Genomic DNA, 19923 nt, shown 5'->3' on the forward strand with positions numbered 1-19923 from the left:
TTATTAGTTGTTTACTATCAAAGGATTTGTTTATTATTGGGTAAAAAACTCCAATTATTCTTCATCCCTCGACGTCGGGTACCTTTGATATAGTTTGCCTGGTTTTGGTCCACCTTTAACCAAAACAGGGCAGGTGAGCTTTTATGAAACCTGTCCATGATTAACAGAACAACCTAATACAAGCCTCAACAAGCGACTTCAGAAAACAAAACTGAAACATGCCATTTCCAACATTTAGTAACAAAGACAATGGATCTCACATTCGTTGCCCAAAAATCGAAGTTAAAAATATATAAATATATTAGAGACACAGGATATGAACTTTCGAGTCGATAAGAATCATTCCTCCGTTGAAAACCCCAAAGAATCATCCCATGAAATATTTTTCAATTTTTTGAGAGGGACGACAGAATGTTGGGCTCCATCTGCCTCTATCACAACATTCCAAATGTTTAGCAGTGGAATTATGAAACACTGAAACCTGCACTGCTTCGTACACTTTGGACCAACTTGGCATACATCATACATCCTGTGAAGTCAAACCACAAGGTCAACCAAAAATGGCAATGAACCGAAAAGTGCAGTTAAAATAACAAGCTCCACAAATCACCTGTTTCAGTCATCAAAGTCACCAGCATGCTCCAATAGGTAGTTCGCTGCCAACTCTTCATTCTTGTCACAGGCTAGAAATGCTTCTATGACAAGAGCTCTATCAAATCCCATTGCTTCAAGCTATATAACAGATAGCACACTTAAGAATTAAGTACACAGGAGGGAAAAAAAGAAACAGAAACACTTAATGTAAGAAGCAATCCCTACTCGTTCAATAGCTTCCTGTTCAGCTGGTGTCACACTGATGGCATGGGGCGTGTCCTGGTCCTGCTCGGCTTGGTCAAACAAATCCCTGGAAGAAAGCTTGCCAAATCAGAAATTCCTAGTAGAGAGAAAAAGAATAAAAATGTAACTATAGGAAGCAGACTAGTTCCTCCATATTCAATTAAATTGATTAAAACAAGTGGGGAAGAGGGCAAGACAAGAAAGTTCTATTAAATGCATAAAAAAGAGATATAACAAAGGAGCTTGGTAAGGAAAAATATCTGCTTCCCAAAAGTTTGGAAGGACAGAAATCTGCATGATATCCCCAAAGACAGCACAATACTTATATTTTTTCTATCGTAGTGCAATAACAACATGAATAGCTGTAAAAAGTATAACTGCTCATCTACTGCAAACACTTGGAAGCATGGAACGAGGAATAATTGTTGACAAGAGAGGTGGAACTCAGAATGCAAAATGGATAACAAAAAGGGGACTAACCAAAACCTTAATAGCATGTTCACCACAGACTACTCATGTCACCAAACAAACAATGAAGTACTTTGTACTTTGGCCCATCTTATTCCCCAAAACACGTTTAATACTATCCACAAAACTGAAACATGATCAGTAGCAACATGAACTTCGAAAAGCAGAGCCAGATTCTTTGTTCTTCATACTAGTCGAAGCACATGGCCTCAGCTGGACTGTTAGTTATCATGAATGGTACTTGTTTACATAGATCTCCGAAACAAGCAAACAGACTGTACACAGCTTGCTACACTAAATCACATAACTGTACATGTTTAAGTGCTCACCCTTCAGCACCTTCAACAGGTTCATTTAACAACTGAAGAAACTCTGCATGATGTTCCTGAATTAAATTTAGCAGTTGAGGATTTTGCTTGCTTAGCTCCTGAAGCATTGGCTGTGACAGAAAGTGGTTCCCACAGTCAACTCCATACCTCTTATATACTTCACAATAAGTACCATAACAAAGTTAGATTTGCATACCTGTAGTATTTGTGGATTTGCTTGAACCATTGACCGCAAATTTTGGAACTAGCAGACAGAAGAGAGGATATCAAAACCAGCAATAATCACAAAATAAAAGGCAACAAAAAGCAGCAATGCGAAACCGTATATAATATTAGAGTTTGTGATCTAAAAGCCATATGATTTGTGTAAGCCAATGAGAATGAGATTTGTGACCATTTAATAAATGAATCACAGTAATATTGAAGAAATGAATTTTAATAATTGAGCAACAAGGCACACTTGAAAACATTTGTTTTTATGACTAGAGTTCAATCTGAGGATATTTTAAGACTTAGGATCAACAAAAAGCATAAACCAAGATATGTTCATAAATTGCTTAAGGTTCAATTTAACAGTAGGCCTGTTTTAGATCCTCAATCTGATGCTTTGATTCTCAAAGTTCCGCTGTGAGCTAAGACCCATCCAACTTAAAACTAGACAGCAACTTTTCCATTCTAAAGAACGCCGAAACACAATAAGAAGCAAACAGTACAAAATCTAAAAAGTGCTAGCTGGTACAGATCGTCATGTTAAAATCTGAGACAGAACCAGTAGTAGCTGGCAGTGCATACGGTTTCTATTTTACCATTTCAAAAGAAAGGAATGGACAGAGTTCATCTATATACGACGACCTTCTATCAGTGCTGGCTATACTGTACAAAATCCCTTTGAGAATTATTTGAGTTTTTACAAGGACATACACCAATAGTCATAATCAGCGACAAAGCCTCATCCCATGTATGTCAAAATCAGCTATATAAATCATTGGCTTCCATTCTGATCTATCATTGGCTTAACTCTGCTTTCATGTTTAGGCACAACTTCTATCAACATTGGTTTCAAGATTTCTCAACTTCTTACAGGTTCCATAAACTAAAATCTATACAAATCATTTATGCCATCAGGTCACAATCTCAGTCAAATCTCCTTTACTATCTCAGGCAGTGGTGCCACTGACAGATATTCGCTAACAAAATCATTCTAAGTTTGTCTTTCCATGTTTAGTATTCCTAAAATTGTCTCATATATAAAATCTCAGTAATGACTGTTGTAATCCTTGAGTTCTAAGCCACCTCCGTTTTCTAATTCTTTACTCACAATATCTCTTGGTTACAGGTAACTAGTTTGTCTAGGATGCACAGGTGTCAACAAGAAGAGACATACCTTATTCCACTAGCAATTAGACATAATGTACAAAAAAAAATTAATGAACTTAACCATTGGCAAAAAGCAGAAATGCAAGCATCAGAACATGTACAACTAAAGGTGTTTTAAAGCAATCAGACTTTGACAAATAAGGTAATGGAAACTCAGATTATGGTTGCAATTAGATTTGAAAAGTTTATGAGAAACCAGGTCATACAACTCTTCACAAAATGTTTTATTTTATTGGTAAAAATATTGCAGCTGGGAGACGACCTATATCTGACAAAGCTCATAAATTTCATGTTAAAGAAAAGATAAAGAACTGCCAAGAGAGCTCAAAAAGAATAAGAGTAGAAGAAGGATTAACAGATGCAATTATCTCGCTTCATATAATTGAAAGGGTACACACCTGTTCATTGTTTCTAAGAAAATCAAGAGACCCAGCTCCCCCACCAGTGCCTAGATTAGAAGCACCCTAGAAGAATATAAATTGGCAAGTTGTTTCATTACCATAAAAAATATAACACAGAACTAAAAAAAAAAGATGAAATTGAAAGTTAATAACTTTAAACAATGAAAGCCATGTTACACCTGTGGAAATAGATTCAAAGGAGAAGAGTTTGGCAAGCCAGAGAGAGGTGTCGTGCCTGCCATGGGATTAGCACTTTGGCCCGAAGCCAAATTACCAGCAGCTGGAACAGCAACTTCCGCTGATGGTGGGATACCCTGCATGACAAATTTCAAATGGTTAGTCCTTCAAAGCTGCATCCGAGTTAAAACGTACAAGGACTTAATAAAGAACAAACTCAACATACGGAATATAGATACTCCACAGCACGCTCTGGATTGTTGTAAGCAGCACGAAGTGCACGCAAAACTGTGTCACGGTCCCAGGTCCCACCACCCATATCTATTAGTTGTTGAATGATTTGCTCGAGAGTATTGCCAGCTACAACGTTTGATGCAGCTTGACCATAGGCATCAGATGAACCCCTGCCCACATACATAAATCACATCATAAAATCTAAATCAGGAGGAGTCACACACAAGATTAACAAGCATTGAAGGGATGGAAACTGAGGGATATCCATAACTTTCATAACCAGTAGAATCAAATTTGGATCTGGTTAATTTAAAGTAAACAAGCATCTAACAAGTTTTCCAAGTGGGGACTCCAGCTGTGCAGGAAAGGCCAAGTGAAGACCACTGACTTGCTTCTTCATATGAATAATTTAAACCTAATAAGATCATGTGTTACTCAACTAATTAAACAAGTAATACGCAATAATGAACAACTTACTCCGATTTTTGTCTCTCAGAGTTTGTTGTAGTACTACTCACTGTAGCCCTGTAACAAGGACATCGCATCAGCTATATGAATGGTGTTGTAATAACTTCTGATGGGAAGACAAGAACAGTTCAAAGTGGAGGCAACATACGGTGCTTCTGTTGAACTCCCTTTAGGAGGAGCAGGAACAGAAGTAGGAGCAGTTGTAGAGAGCTGCTTAAACAAAGATATCAATTAGAATTTAAGAAGTCATTTGAAAGCAGTTTGGTAAAGAATTCAATGCCCAGAAACCACTTGACTAATGATCAACCAAGAAAAATCACCTGTGAAGATGATGTGCCAGTTGTACCTGAGGATTTGCTCTGGCACCAGAACAAATGTCAATATTAAAAAACAGAACCATAGTCATAGTTATCACAGGAAAAACATACAAAAGACGGTAGTATGAATAATAATCTGAAACTATATACTACAAGCATGAAATACATGAGCAGAGGAAAGCCGCCCACCGCCCACCGCCCCCCAAAATCCCCAATATCCATCACAGCATCTTATACACAGCAAGTGAATATCCCATTTCTACTCTCTCAGATCATCGAAGAAACATACTTGGGAGTTGTAGAGTTGTAAGGCAGCCAAAAAACTTTGGCAAAGCATAGAAAGATCCAATAATAGGACTACAGAATCACTATCAAATACACTATAACTTCATATGACCTAATTTTGCTTGATAATATTATGATAACCATGACCATATGTTGTTTTAAATTAAGGATGAAGTGTATCATGCCTAAATCAGCTGATGCCAAATATAATCTAACTTTGCCTAAATCGTTTCAGTGGTTAACTTGCAGTTCCAAGTCCGGCAATGATCAAACTCCAACTAATAGATCTTGCTTTCCCAGCAAAAGGAATTCAGTCATGTTGTTAAGAATGCATTTACAGTTCTCTTAAACCTAACCAATGCCCAAAAAAAACTCTACCAATTAATAGAACATTACCAGGCAAAGGTACATTAGTCACAATGTAATGGAGTTGAGGTGCCCATGTAGCACCTGCCATGCCAGAGAAAATTCAATGACAGGGCCTACAACATCACAAGCACAAATATTTTTTATCACAAATACACTGGACCATGACAGAGCATCATCCAGGAACTCATAGAGAAATGCTAAGTACAATTCCCTTTCTTCAGTACAAATCTTGCAGACTTCATCAGCTGGTTCAGGTGTTTTGCAAGGTCCACCATAAGTAGCTAACCATCATATGGTAATCTCCAAATACCATGTTCTCATATCTTAAAAATCAGAAACCTCTGCCCATCTTTAAGTTGCCATCTACAATAGTATTTGCTGGTTTGCAGCCTGTATTTCTATTTTATGGGTGTTGCATTACGTAAGCCTAGCAGATCTTCAGCAGAGTCTGAGGAACGAAAGTGTTACACCGATGTAGTAAGCCAGAAAGATGTGAAAGAAGAGCATCAACAGTTCCACAAATTCATGAACAATTCAATATCACTATATTATTTCCATGGTACATGGCACAGTGAGCTTTTTCTTTTTGCTTCACAAGCAATCTTTAGATTGTGGATCCTCTGGGCAAGATGACCAAATACACAAGATCAGGGAGTGCAGGTATGAGCCAAGTGTAGGACAAGTAACACATAAATGCCACCAATTCCTGGCAAAAATCCACATTATTCTCTACAGAAAGTAAAACATATTGACAACCTACACAAGAAGACCTCCATGACAGCAATCAAAAAATTAAAATTAAAATTGATAAAAGCACGTAATGTAACCAATGAACATTAGGAAAATAAACAGCACATAGATACTCAATCCTAAGTAAATTTGATAGAAACATATAAAAAGATGGTAGATCACATACCTTGCTTAACATAACCACAAGAAAGCCACCTTCACTGACTTTATTTTCCTCCAATGTAGTTTCATCTTTCAAAACCTTCCCATTGTGAATCAATAGCTGCTGCACACAAGGGTAGCAGTCTTTTCCTTGCACTACTTCTATATTCTTCTTCACGGCCATAACCTACAAATGAAGCAACTTCATGGATTGATGCAATAAAACAGGACATGTATACGTATGCTGAGCGCAAATATTTTCCAAATAGCATTAGATGACTAGAAAAAATATTGAGAAAGAGGCTGTTACAGTGATAGTGAAAAATGTAAGAAGAGATAAAGTTGAGGAGAGAATGAGAGAGAGAGAGAGAGAGAGAGAGAGAGAGAGAGAGAGAGAAGGTGTAGAGGTAAAAGCTCAAGAGAGAGCAGTGAGTTGGGGGAATGTGCACGTCCCCCGAAATCTATTTAGAATGTTGTTGAACACAATTTAAAAATATGCCCTTACTTTTAAGTAAAACCCTAATCTCCTTATATCTCCCATTCTACATATCCACTGTACATGAAACTTGGACCATAGACATAATTGGATATACATAATAAGATTACATCAAGAAATATAAATAAAGTTAAGTGATCAAAATGACCCTGATACTTTTTTTCAACACCCCCTCAAGTTGGAGCGTATATGTCAAAAAGTCCCAGTTTGCCACAAAATCAGAAATTCACACTTTCCCAGTGCCTTAGTGAAAACATCGCCGAGTTGATCACCAAACCGAACATATGGGGTTGTCACCTCCTTTTTCATCATTGCATCCCATATGAAATGACAATCTACCTCTATGTGCTTCGTTCTCTCATGAAACACTGGATTGCTAGCAATGAAGATTATTGTCTAGTCATCACAATAAATAGTCATAGGATCTTTCTGATGGAAGCCTAACTCCTAGATAACGGATTGCACCCACATTAGTTCACTGATGGTGTGGGTCATGGCTCCGTATTCAGGTTGTACACAAGACCGAGCAACCACATTTTGTTTCTTACTCTTCTAACTGATTAGATTTCCTCCTAGAAATACACAATACCCGGTAGTTGATTTCCGATCAAACCTGGAACTTGCATAATCACGTCAAAGAAAGTCTCGATCCTCAAATGATTACTAGGTCTAAAAAGAAGACCTTTCCCTCGTGCTCCTTTCAAATGCCGTAAGATTCTCTGTGCAGCCTCTAGATGAATCTTACATGGATGGTCCATAAACTCGTTCACTATACTGACTGCAAATGAAATATTTAATCTAGTAATTGTAGCATAAATGAGTTTGCCTACTAGTCACCTATACATTGTTTTATCTTTCAGTTTTGGACTTTGATCATCATCCTACCTTCATAGGTGTATCAGCTAGTTTAGCTCCCAAAAGTCTATACTCTTGAAGCATATCAGTGAAATATTTCCTTTTGAGTCAAAACATTTCCCTCCTTGCTTCTTGAAACTTCAATGCCCATAACATATTTTAGTTGACCCAAATCTTTAGTCTAAAAATGACTTGCCAAGTGGGATGTAACTTCTTCAATGCCTGATTTGTCACTCCCTGATAAAATGATATCATCTACATACACCAATAAGATAATAATTCCAGATGATCTATTCATAATAAACAGGGAATGGTCACAATGACTTCTAAGAAACCTCATGGACAAAACCACTTGTCTAAATTTTTCAAACCAAGCTCGTGGACTTTGTTTTAAGCCATATGAGGTATAAAAGGGCCATCCCTATTATTTTTAAACTTCTTCCTGCCCTTTAAATACATTCTAACAGATCTGGACCAAGTAAGATAATTATCACCATTAAATTTTTCAGAAGTGATAGTGATAAGATCTTTCCCATCAGGATTATAAAATTTTATAGATGGAGTGTAAACTTCACCATAATCAATCATAACGAATATATAAAAGCACCAAATAGATCAAACAAACCTTCGAAAAAAGTTCAACTTAACCAACCTAGGTGGGCCCCACCACATAGAATTAGGGTTAGGACAGTTTAGATGATGTGACCAAGTAAAAAAACCCAAAAGTCCAAAACAAGTATCAATTTCCAGAACAAACATTGCAAAAAGGGTCTCAATAGGTCTGACATCAGCACATGTGGGTCTGGGAGTTGGCACACATCCCCAAAAATAGCATAAAAACCCTCCTTTGGGTAGTTTAAAACATCAAGATCTATTCAATGAATAGTAGAACCAGTAATCCTAGGGTTATGGTAGAGAGAAAAGGAGAAAATTTTGGATTTTTACCAACCTGTAGCAGAAAAACTTTGATAAAAATCCTTCCTTTATAAAGATATCTGCTTCAAAAGGATGAAAAACTGATAAAGAACCTTCCTAGATGTGATCTACTGCTCTGATACCACGAAAGAAGTAAGAAGAGATATTGTTGAGGAGAGAGAATGAGAGGAAGAGAAGGTGGAGAGGCAAAAGCTCAAGAGAGAGTTGTGCGTTGGGGGATGTGCTATTTATAATGATGTTGAGTACAATTTACAAATATGCCCTTACTTTAAGTGAGACTTTAATCTCCTTATATCTCCCATTTTACATTTCCACGTTACGTGAAACTTGGACCATATACATAATTGGACATACAGAACAAGATTACATCAAGAAATATAAATAAGGTAAATTAAATAACCAAAATGTCCCCTGATACTTGTTTTTCAACAGATAGGATAACATCTCAGACTTTCTTTTCTTTTATTTGTTTCTTTTCCAAAATATCAGTCGTTTCATGGTCAAACCCATCTCTTCTGATCGTTTCGAATCTTTCTTACTGACAAGAACAAGTGTTATGTCCAGACACAACATGTGGCCCAAAAAGCACACCATGCTCCAGAAACAAACCCCACACCCTCTCCTTGCCTTTTTCAAACCCCAACCCACAGAAATACAAAAAGAGAGGACAACTATGTAAGGAAATCTTAATTTAACTATAAGAAGGCCCTCTTATGATTGACACTCAACTACAATGTTTGCATCCACTACCTATACCCTACAAAAACAAAAGATTGGAATCTGGAAACATCATTCCAAGATGGAAACCTAGGGGAGAGGGCGTGATGTTTTGTTATCAAGCTCAGAGTAACTTCTTTTTTATTGTGGCAGATAATTTAAAAATGAAGAGCTTCAACCAAACAAAAGTGAAACTCAAACATTATTGTCTATTTTTGCAACAAGAGTCATTTAACTCGAATTGGTCAAAATGTCCCTCTCTAACCACAATAAATTCAAACATTGCATCGTGAAAAAGTTCATCCCCTTGCACAATGAAAAATTTTACTCTTTTAATTTCAATAAATAACTTGTTGCCACTGGAACAAAGGTTTTGCCTAAAAAGCGTTGTAAATTAAACCTCCAAATGAAAGAGTGCATAGATTACATCAATGGGGGTACCTTGACCCTGCATGGACCCATCAATAAATATGGCAAATTGTTTGAGCTAGCTAACGTGCAGCCCAATTGACACTCGTTGTATCAAATTAACTAACAGAATTTCAATCAAAAAGCTTTGCTTGATGAAACACCGTAAAGATTAGCTCAACCAAAACTATGTCAAAGATACTCGAACAATAGACATAACTCATTTCTCAAAATAAAATAAAATAGAAATAACTCAAAATAATAGATATAACCAAAATTTAAAAACAATATTTGTATCCAGATATAATGTATACAACCACTAGAGGCCCCTAATTCACATTGCCTGAACATATGCACAAATTTTAAAGTTCTTTCCTTTTTTATGATAAACTGAAGGACCAGAGATTAGTCATAAAGAAGCTGGATAGGAAGCCAGGTCAGGAGATCAGGAGGCTCTCTACAGATTCTGTTATAAACTAAATCAAACCATTACTGCAGCCTTAACAGAATGGCTTGATGTTTAGACAGGAATAGCACAATGGAGTGAGAGGATCTAGAGAACCAAGATATAACTCTATAAATAGATGCTCTCCGGAAGCTTTGAAAGAAGATGACAAAAAATCAAGTTCTATAGCTTTCATTTACACTGAGTAAGAGATGAAATTCTCTCTATCAAATCTTGAGTACACAATCTCCAGCAGAGCACAAAGCTTATCCAAAAATCCATGGCAAAACAGTCAACCCTCATCCCCATTTTTGAAGATCAACAGTCTCTGCTGCTTCAAAAGACCAAAGCAGATGGGCGAAGAGCAAATTTGTGTTGAAGAGACAAAGGAGGAGTGGGTAGCCTCAACCAATTGAGGCCTCGTTGCCAAAGTGGACGCTCAGTAGCAGCACAGAAGAAGCTTGCCCCAGACACTGCCATAAACCTTAATCTTGATGACGCTCTATTCGTGGTGGATGTCATTGCTCAGTATGCTGTAGGGCAGAAGGTGTATGACGCAAAGAAGCAGGTTCCAGCAACCCAGAAAGTGTTGAAACACGAAAAGAATAAGGTGGAGAAAAGGAAGAAGAGGAAAAGAAAGGTCGTATTTGAAAGCCTTGGCAACTTGACGAAGGAAATTTTGGAAGGCAGTTAGAAAAGTTAAGGTCACTGACGGAATCATTCATTCACATTGCTGTTTCGATCCTTTCCCTTCCCTTCCCTTAGTTCTGCTGACCCTTACTATCCGCCATTGCCAACTCTCAATTACATTCACGCTTCTGCAGTGATGACGTGGCACATTTCAAGGGGAAGGACGTGATAGGGAACCAGGTCAGTAAATCAGCTGGCTCCCAATGGCACGACATTGAGCTGTTATCTGCAATCTTAACAGAATCTCATGACATTTAGACATTAACAACACAACGGAATGGAAGGCTCAGGAGAACCAAGATATAACTCTATTTATAAATGTTCTCCCGAATCCCTGAGGGAAGAGAAAAATTGAAGTTTCGTAACTCTAGTTTTCTTTCTGCTATTCTCATTCCTATTTCGATTTCACAAGAAAAGCAGCTTTTTTCAAGTCAAATCAAGACTGAGAGTCATTCGGTGTAGTTAGGAGGAACAGCAGTAGTGAAAGAGTTGAGCTGTTAGAATCTGCATAAACCACACGACCTTGCTCTCCTTCCCTCTCTTGTGACACTTAACTGCCAATAGTCACATCAAACCTCCACCCAGAATTCAATTGACGTACTCAGTTTAACAATTACTCGCAACAAAAAATATTACATGAGGAATTACCTCAATAGCCGTACCCTGATTTAACCTCTACTCCAAGAGCATTGTTTCATTTCCGCATCCAGGTGAACCATCCAAGAGCACAAAAAACAAAGCACAACCAAATCCAACGTGAATGGAAAGAAAATAAATTGCTCACAGTATCGTTAGGCTGTACGCGTATTTCAAAATGGCTGCCTTTAAGCGTCTTCACCGTGAGCTTCATGGCTATTACTGGAAAAAAGCGACAAAGCCCTTTCTATCTAGATGACAGTGAAAAGACCGAACTTAGGGAGTCGATTTCAGCGAAGAAACGGGCGAGACAAAATCACAAAACCCTAACCAGAAAACCTGTAGAAAAGTGTAAATCCCGAAAACGAAACGAACCGCAGGGGGTTCCGGTGGAGGCTTATAAAGTAGGCGGCTTTTCCGACCCTACGTCGCGCTAAAGAATATCTGAGAATCTCCTATTTGGTTCCGAAGCTGCTGCCGGCCCTCTGTCAGTTACTTCCCTACCTGATAGTAGGTCCAAGATAAAATAAGAACCCTCTGGATTTTTGCCACGTGTTTCCTGATGAGATGAAAGGGGCAGATCTCCCGGCGTGCGCTAACTTCTCGTCCAGCGTCCGACTGAAATCTGCTAAAACCGTATTAGAGCATAATATTGCATTAATTCTTATAATTGGAGTTGTTGGATATAAAGAAATATTATAAAAAATCCATCATATTTAAAAATATATTAAATAAAATTAAATATTTAATTTGTCAAAGCTACATGTAAAAGAGGCTACAAGGCAGATAAATTTTTGTACCATGGACTCAAATGTGTCCTTAAAATGATTCTTTTAAGCCCACGAGAGAAAACCCCCAGGTTTTCCAACGTAGGCGATGATACCGATCTACCTTTGCTTCTTCCTGTTTGAACTGGATCTCGGTTTCCAAACTCGGGCATGGGTTCAAAGGATAAATCACTATAGTATTTCAGAATTGATCTCTAACTCTCTGTGTGTTTTTCATTTTTTGGCAGCAGCAGCAGCAGTAGCAGTTATGGTCTGGATCCAAAACTCCACGGGGCAAGAAGTAGCCCCAACACAGTGACGAAATTCCCTCTAGAAGAGATTGGAAATACAGAATACAACCTCAGAAACATTTTCACAAACAGCTTATGCCTAGTTCGGGATAAATGGTCGATTTCACTCGACGGATGTCCACAAGCTGAAATTGCTAATGCGGCCAGTCGCCTACTCTTTCCTGTTTCTTTCCCACATGGATGGCAGCTGTGTCGACAACGCCATTTTCCTACTCCATTGGATTCTCAAACTCTCTCCTCTACTCTTCTTATACGCAATGTGATCTTCTTAGGAACTGATACTTATCAACGTATCCATCAAAAGAGATTTAACAAAAAAAAAAAAAACAGAAGCGAACAAAGAGGATGATCGATTGAAGACGGATCACATAAATTTTTTGGGGCGACCATTGATGGGATCATCCATCAATCATAAGTCGATAAGAATCAGAAGTGATTGAGATGCTTAAAGAAACAATAGCAGACATCAATATCAATCACTATATAGTCCCGGATTCGTGCATTGGAGAGTTTTGATTGATAACTGGCTATCAACCATCAAATTATGTACGAAGGGGCCGGAACCATAAGTATTTAACCTTTAGATGCAAGAAAAAAAATAATAGTTATGCCACAAATCAGTAGAAAGATGTGGACGAGCGATAAAGAGGTTACAAAGAACCAGATCAGATTATGCCGAATAGACTGCTCTTAGTGCACTAGGTAATCCACTTTCATTAGAGAAAGTGGCTTCAGAAGCGCTAGTTTAATTCATTTTCATATCATTTAAGAAAAAAATGAGTCAAATTGAATTCACTCCACGAGACAATAGTATTTGATGAGGAAAAATCCTCTTTTGAATCCCTCTTTGATCTTCGATGGTTTGTTATCATGTATACGATTGGATATATAATAGGATATGTATCAATTAGTTTTATTTGTTTCCTATCATTATAAATAATGATACCAGTAAACTCAAGATTCATTAAGGATTACAGCCATATACGATACGGGTCACTAAACCTTCACATGGTATCAGAGCTCTTATAGGTTTGTTTTTTTCCGTCGTCTTCTTCGTCAATGGCGTTGATAGCTTCCCTTGCTTCCATGGCTGCCTCGTCCTCGTCAACTTCACTTCCGTTTAACACGATGGTGCATATGTTCATCATCAAACTGACCTCCTCCGATTATTTGTTATGGATAAATCAGTTTTGTCACTCTGTTAACCAGTCAAGGCCTTCTCGAATTTCTGGATGGTAGTGTCCTAGCCCCTTCTCCAAAGGTTACCGGCTGTGATGGCACCACACAGGTGAATCCTGCATACACTTCCTGGCAGAATACTGATCAGACTCTCCTAAGTCTTCTTTATTCTTCTCTTACAGAGGAGTCTATGAGTGAGGTACTTGGTCTGAGTCATGTACATGAGGCCCGGACTACTCTTGAAACCTCTTTCTCTCACATATCCAAAACTCAAAAACTCCAGTTGAAGGACGAGCTTCAATTGATGCAACGAAGCTCCAAATCAGTGGCTGAATTTTCTTGACTCTTCAAAGGCCTCTGTGATCAACTAGCGGCAAATTGTCGTCCCATTGACGACCTGGATAAAATCCATTGGTTCTTGAGAGCCTTAGGTCCTGAATATAAGGTTTTTTCAACTACAATGCTTTCCCAACATTCGTTATCTTCTTTTACAGATCTCATCACGAAAGCCTTGAGCCATGAGATTTTTTACAGATTGATGTATCAATAGTCTACACTCAACTCAGCGTTCTACACCCAACGGAATTCTTCCACCAGACCGAAAAGCACAAAGAAAGGGAAGCCAACGCCTTCCTTTGACGCTGCAAAATCTCCAGTTTATTGTCAAATGTGCGACAAGGAGGGCCACTTGGCTAAATGTTGTTAGACATTTTTTAATCTCAAGAAAAAGCAGTCTGCTAACCTTGCTGAGCCTTTCGCTGCTTGTTCAATTCCGACCTCCAATGACTCTGATTGGTATCCAGACTTTGGTGTAACCTCTCACATGACAAATGACCCCAAGGGTGTAGACGTTCCTGTTGTCTACTCTCGTAGTGAAAGGGTGATAGTTGGCTTCATTTTACTCTTCATTTTTACTCTTCGTTTTATATTTGATGTTCAACATTGAGACTAAACTAATTTAGTTGGATTTAAATGGAAATACTCATATTATTTTACTAAAAAATTTCATTATTTACATTAACACAAAAAAAAATCACTTTTAAATTATTTTTCATAATCTTTTACCTTTCCTACCAAATTCTTCGTGCCCAATCTTAATTGATAGATCTAAGCTTGATTAGACTTTGTCATAATCTAGGAAATATTTAACACTCTCTGTTGCAATATTATAATTTATAGGCAAAGTTCATTTTCCTGTTTTAAAAATATATTTTTTCTTTATCTGCCCTTCAAGTGACTGAAATTACAAGGAAAGAGAAGACAGAGTCCGGGAATTCTAATTCGGCGTGGGAAGAGCGAGGCACTTTTTCCTCCGCCCCGACATGAGTCCAAATCCACACCGCCAAAGGCGCTGATTTCTTTTGCGCGAATATATTTGTCTGTCCCATGCAAAATAAAAAATAAAAAAAAGGCAAACACTTTCTGACTGCTGGCTTTGTCCTTTCTTATGTGTCCATGCGTTTCCACGTCATTTAGTACTCGCGCTCGTTTCCGAGCCAAAAGGATTTTAAGCAGGTGGATTTCTGAGGAGGATAGGATGGATTATATTAAAAAAAGTACGTCCTAATGGAGACAAGTTTTGACCGTATCTCACCAACCACCAACAAGAGATAATTACCCTCCTAAAACAATGGTTTCGTCTAAATATCAAGCTACAAAGTTGGAGACAGCATATCCGCTCTTTGTTTAATGGAACGGATTAAGGGTTTAATTATATTAAACAAAGGGAAGATTTGGACGATATGGACCATCCCACAATAAGCTTCAATGAAGAAATCAACTTTCAATTTGCTTAACATCCAAGTGGGTCGGTGAAGTTCCACTTTGTACTTGCAAGTACGATTAGTGGATTTGGATTTTTTTTCTATAAAAAAATATTATTAGGAGTGTCTCGTTTTAATGCAAATATACTCAAATTTTAGAATTTCTACTTTTCAGGCAACCGGCGGTCAGGATTGTCGTAGAAGAGAGATAGAATCGGAATCTCTGACAATGCGTCGTCTTCACTCTTCACTATGAGCCCCACCGGAGATCTGAAAACATGCGAAAGAGAGAGAGATAAAGTTTCAATGATTCAGATCCATATTAGACGAATCCCCACCTAGATCCGACTCGGAGTCGGGTAACTGGAACCGCATGAATCCAGGTTTTTAAGAAAGGGACTGGGAGCGCACTCTAGTTGTAAATACCCGTACACAATAATTGGCCAATCGGATTTGATGTGACTAGGATCCGAATCAGATTCACTTATTAGTCGGATAAGACCCCGGCAGGTAATTAAGGACTCATCGGTTTTATGATTGGATGGTCCATAATTATATACACCTTGATCTAAAATCGGGCAGGTCCATGGGGTTAGCTCAACCCGGACTCGATTTCACCTCGGATGACCGATCCTTTGGCGTCACTCGGGAAGAAAATGCGTAAGGTGCAATGACTAATATACCCATATCTTACCAAGGGTAGCTTTGTCATGAAAATGTAAGTATTAAATAGATTCCCTTATAAATAGCAAAACTATCTCGAGAACCGTGAAAACGGAAGAAAAAATAGCTTGAAGCGTCTGTAACGTGCTGTTACAGATCACAGGGGCAGTCCGAGAGCAAAACGAAATCTGAAAAATAATTTCAAAAGAGGTAAGTAGAATCCGGAGTAAAAACCAAGGAGAAACAACACGCGGGACCCAACCCCCCAGGGTGAAGCCTGCACCAAAAATAGCAAGTAACCGATATCTTTGTCCACTTTTCTCTCGTATATCGCCAGGCGTTCCGCGACTGGGAAGCGCACCGCCGCGTGGGCTCTTTTATTACGCCCCCCGATTCCTCTCACCTCATACCCTGAGACGCGTCTCCCTGTAATCCTCACTCCTGCTGTTCGTTTCCTATAAGAATACGGTCTTTTTAGCCTTCTTGTTATTCTCACCCTTCGTCTGCGTCTGCCTTTCCTGGTTGCTAGGGCTCCTCTCTTTGTCTCTCTTTCTTTTCTGCTTCTTCCGCTCGCCTCTCTACCCTTCTTCTCCCGAGGTTTTCTCGTCGTCGTTTCGATCGGAAGAATTTTTTTCTTGCTTCGAAGTCGTTTAGCTTCAGACTTCCTGATAACATCTTTTCGTAACGTAAGTTATCTTCTTATCCCCTTCCATGTTCCTGGTTCTTGTTTTTTTTTTTTTTAAACAGATTATTCCTTTATTTTTCTCGTCGTTCTTGTTGGTAAGATTTTACTACATGCGCAAAAACAATGTCCATATTTTTGTTGCTTAATCTATTCATCTGTTTTCTGAACTTTGTTTCTTTATTGGTGTTTTGTCTTGATTATTTCATCTCGTGTTCTTGTTATTTTATTTTCTTTTTCTTTTTGACTGGTCGTTATGGTTTGAAAATCATATTAGGTATTTTTTTTCCTTAATGATTTGTAGGTTTTTATTCTTCTATGTTCCCGTGGATGGACTTGTGAACTTATGGTTCGATGAGGATTTATATTTTTATTTTTTCTGGGAAAGGTTTTTCTTTTAGATATCCGTCTCTCTATTTCTCTGAAGTCTCTTCAGATTTTGTTATAATGGATTTGTTTTTTTTCCCGTCTGTTATTCAAAATGTTAAAACTTTTAAATCCACTTGATTGCATGTCTTGGGATCCGTCGCTATTTTGTATTTCTATTACTCCTTTTCTTGGTTGAGTTTTGAAAGATTTGTTCCATTTTTCCTTGTTTAGGGTTTTTATACACCAGTTTTTTTTTCCCTTCAGGCGAATCTTTCGTATTTTTCTTCTATAATCCTTTGATCTATTTCTTGCCGTTTGCAGGACGCGTGAATGTTTTAATGGAGTCTAAAGGTGGCCTGAAGAAATCAAGTAGTAATTCCTTACAGTACGAAGCTCCACTCGGCTACAGCATTGAAGATGTTCGACCAAACGGTGGAATTGAGAAGTTTCGATCTGCTGCTTACTCCAACGTAAGAGAAGGGGGAAAAGATCCCCATTACGTTTTATTTTTTCGCTCAAAGTTTATCTCAAAATTGTGTTTGTACCTAATATTACTCTCTTTCCAAATCTGTGCAGTGCGTGAGGAAGCCATCCTGATAGCCCTCAACTGATGACGTCTTCGGTAGAGTAGGATTTTTTCCCGTCATTTAGTTTGTTTTAACCTGAATAAACAAGAGATATCTGGCTCCCTGCTTCTCAATCTTCCCTGTTTTCCCTCGATCCGTAAATTTTCAGTCTGTTTTTTTTAATCCAAACCTCCAAGCAATGATGCTTTCTCTCATGGAAAACCCACTTCCGGCTTCGCCCATCGGATTCGAAGGCTTCGAAAAACGCCTCGAAATCTCTTTCTTAGAGTCGCCGCAGTTTGTCGACCCACAGGGCCGCGGCCTCCGTGTTCTTTCTCGGTCGGAGCTCGATTCTATCCTTGACGCGGCCCGCTGCACTATCGTCGACGAGCTCTCCAACAAAGAATTTGATTCCTACGTTTTGTCCGAATCAAGCCTGTTTGTGTATCCTCACAAGATGATCCTCAAGACATGCGGGACAACCAAACTCCTCGACGCCATCCCGGCTATTCTCCAGTTGTCAGAGGCTCTGTCGCTCTCTGTCTCCGCTGTGAAATACTCCCGCGGCAGCTTCATTTTCCCCGAAGCGCAGCCAGCGCCGTACCACAGCTTCTCCGACGAGGTTGCGTTGCTCAACTCCTACTTCAGCGGACTTTCGTCCGGCGGCCGGGCATATGTGATCGGCAATGTGGTTGACCCCAGCCGGCAGTGGCATGTCTACTCTGCTTCGAATGTGAACCAGCAGCCCAACTCGGTGACCCTAGAGATGTGCATGACCAATTTAGACCGGGACCGTGCGTCGGTGTTCTACCAGAAACCGGGTTCACCCAAGAGGATGACTCTAGCTTCAGGAATTCCCGACATCCTCCCCGGGTTTGAGATCTGCGATTTCGAGTTCGAGCCCTGCGGATACTCGATGAACGCCATCGAAGGGCCGGTTCTCTCGACCATACACATAACTCCAGAAGAAGGGTTCAGCTACGCGAGCTACGAGGCCATGGGGTTTGAACCCGGATCCTTGGACTACAGGGGGCTGGTTGAGCGTGTTTTGAAATGTTTCGAGCCGGCAGAATTCTCGGTGGCGGTGACATTGTTTGGAGGGCTCAAGTGGGCGGGACCGTGGGGGAAAGAGCTGGTGGTGGAGGGGTATGCTTGTGAGAACATGACGAAGCAGGAGGTGGCGGGAGGCGGGTTGGTGGTGTACCAGAGCTTTTCTGGGCAGTTTGGTGGACTGGGGAGGGTTTCTTCGCCGAAATCGATTCTTCATTGCTCGTGGGACTGTGAGTCGGAAGAGGCGGATGACATTCCCTGGAATAGTGCTGAAGCTTGATGAGAGAGGTGAATGGTGAGAGATAGTGAGGCAGCCAGGGCAGTCGAATATCTAGATAGTTTGTTATTACTTTTGTTCGTCTGATTAGGTCTGTTATTCAGTCGTTCAAAGTAAGAGATTTAGGTATATCATGGAATAAGCTTTTCCTCATAACGCGATCTGCTTTTGAGGATAAAGCATCTGGGAGTGTTGTCTTTTTTTTTTTTTTTCTAGGGATGCGGGGGGGAATAGATGGATCTTTCTGTTCTTTAATGTTGAATGATTCCAAATTTAAAGTCTTTCTTTTACATTTTAATTTCTTCAGTCTTTATGCAGGGATCGTTCAAACCTATGGGATATATGACTTCGGTAAAAGCTTGTCAGTTGATTCCTATGGTCTCATTGTTTCGAAACGAAATGAGTGTTTTTAACAGTCCAAATCTAAAAGCACGAGCAAAATCTAATTACAAGTAGATACCAGAGTTTTGGCCTAGAATCGCCTCCAGTCGAACCCTCAGATTTCTTTTTAATCCACAAATACGAATAAAGAGTAAATAATCTATATTTTATAATAATTAGTAACATATTAATAATGTCAAATTATTCATATTTATATGTAAGTCTAAGATCATGTTGATCGAAGCCGCATCCGGATTATGTTCTCATGGGTGAGATCGTTTTTTATTAGACTTGGATTTGGACTTTATAGTAAGGCCCACTTGGCTTCAAATGGTTGGAAATTAATCAAATCCATATCCAGGCAACTTGAAATGCTTATAGTGAGACTTTCACGAGAGTATAAAACAGGCTTATTCATTAATTAAGATATGTGACATCAATTAACACGTGTCACGTGAAGATATATCTTACATTTATCGATTCAGTCATTTATAAGTTATAAAGAGATAAAATTGTACATGATAAACATTATCACTAAGAAGAATTCAAATTATATTAGCTCTCTTATTTTCATCTCTA

General features: G+C 38.9%; 2 protein-coding genes across 3 annotated transcripts; one reads left to right on the forward strand and one right to left on the reverse strand.

The window, feature by feature from the left end:
* Positions 1 to 197: 197 nt before the first annotated feature.
* LOC137945368 (ubiquitin receptor RAD23b-like) lies at positions 198 to 11828 on the reverse strand. Of its 2 annotated transcripts, none has more exons than XM_068791236.1 (14): positions 11676 to 11828; positions 11485 to 11587; positions 6179 to 6340; positions 4612 to 4650; positions 4440 to 4501; positions 4301 to 4348; positions 3816 to 3993; positions 3592 to 3726; positions 3410 to 3475; positions 1831 to 1878; positions 1635 to 1744; positions 820 to 904; positions 611 to 732; positions 198 to 529 (listed from the first exon to the last, which is right to left on the reverse strand). In XM_068791236.1, exons 2-13 carry the CDS (start codon positions 11548 to 11550, stop codon positions 616 to 618), a joined length of 1116 nt encoding a protein of 371 aa, XP_068647337.1. In that variant the 5' UTR covers positions 11551 to 11587; positions 11676 to 11828; the 3' UTR covers positions 198 to 529; positions 611 to 615. The 2 variants fall into 2 exon arrangements, with proteins under 2 accessions (XP_068647337.1, XP_068647336.1); XM_068791235.1 differs by having other exon boundaries at positions 11668 to 11686.
* A 5849-nt stretch (positions 11829 to 17677) lies between these two features.
* On the forward strand, positions 17678 to 19261 carry LOC137945894 (S-adenosylmethionine decarboxylase proenzyme-like). The gene has a single exon (XM_068791969.1). The coding sequence runs from the start codon at positions 17836 to 17838 to the stop codon at positions 18964 to 18966; it is 1131 nt and encodes a 376-aa protein (XP_068648070.1). The 5' UTR covers positions 17678 to 17835; the 3' UTR covers positions 18967 to 19261.
* The last annotated feature ends 662 nt before the right edge of the window (positions 19262 to 19923 follow it).

Source organism: Aristolochia californica, unplaced genomic scaffold, assembly GCF_029961685.1.
Source record: "Aristolochia californica isolate CCGP_79_NKW_82.1479 unplaced genomic scaffold, dmAriCali1.0.hap1 SCAF_12, whole genome shotgun sequence".
In the NCBI taxonomy this organism is placed as follows: Eukaryota; Viridiplantae; Streptophyta; class Magnoliopsida; order Piperales; family Aristolochiaceae; genus Aristolochia; species Aristolochia californica.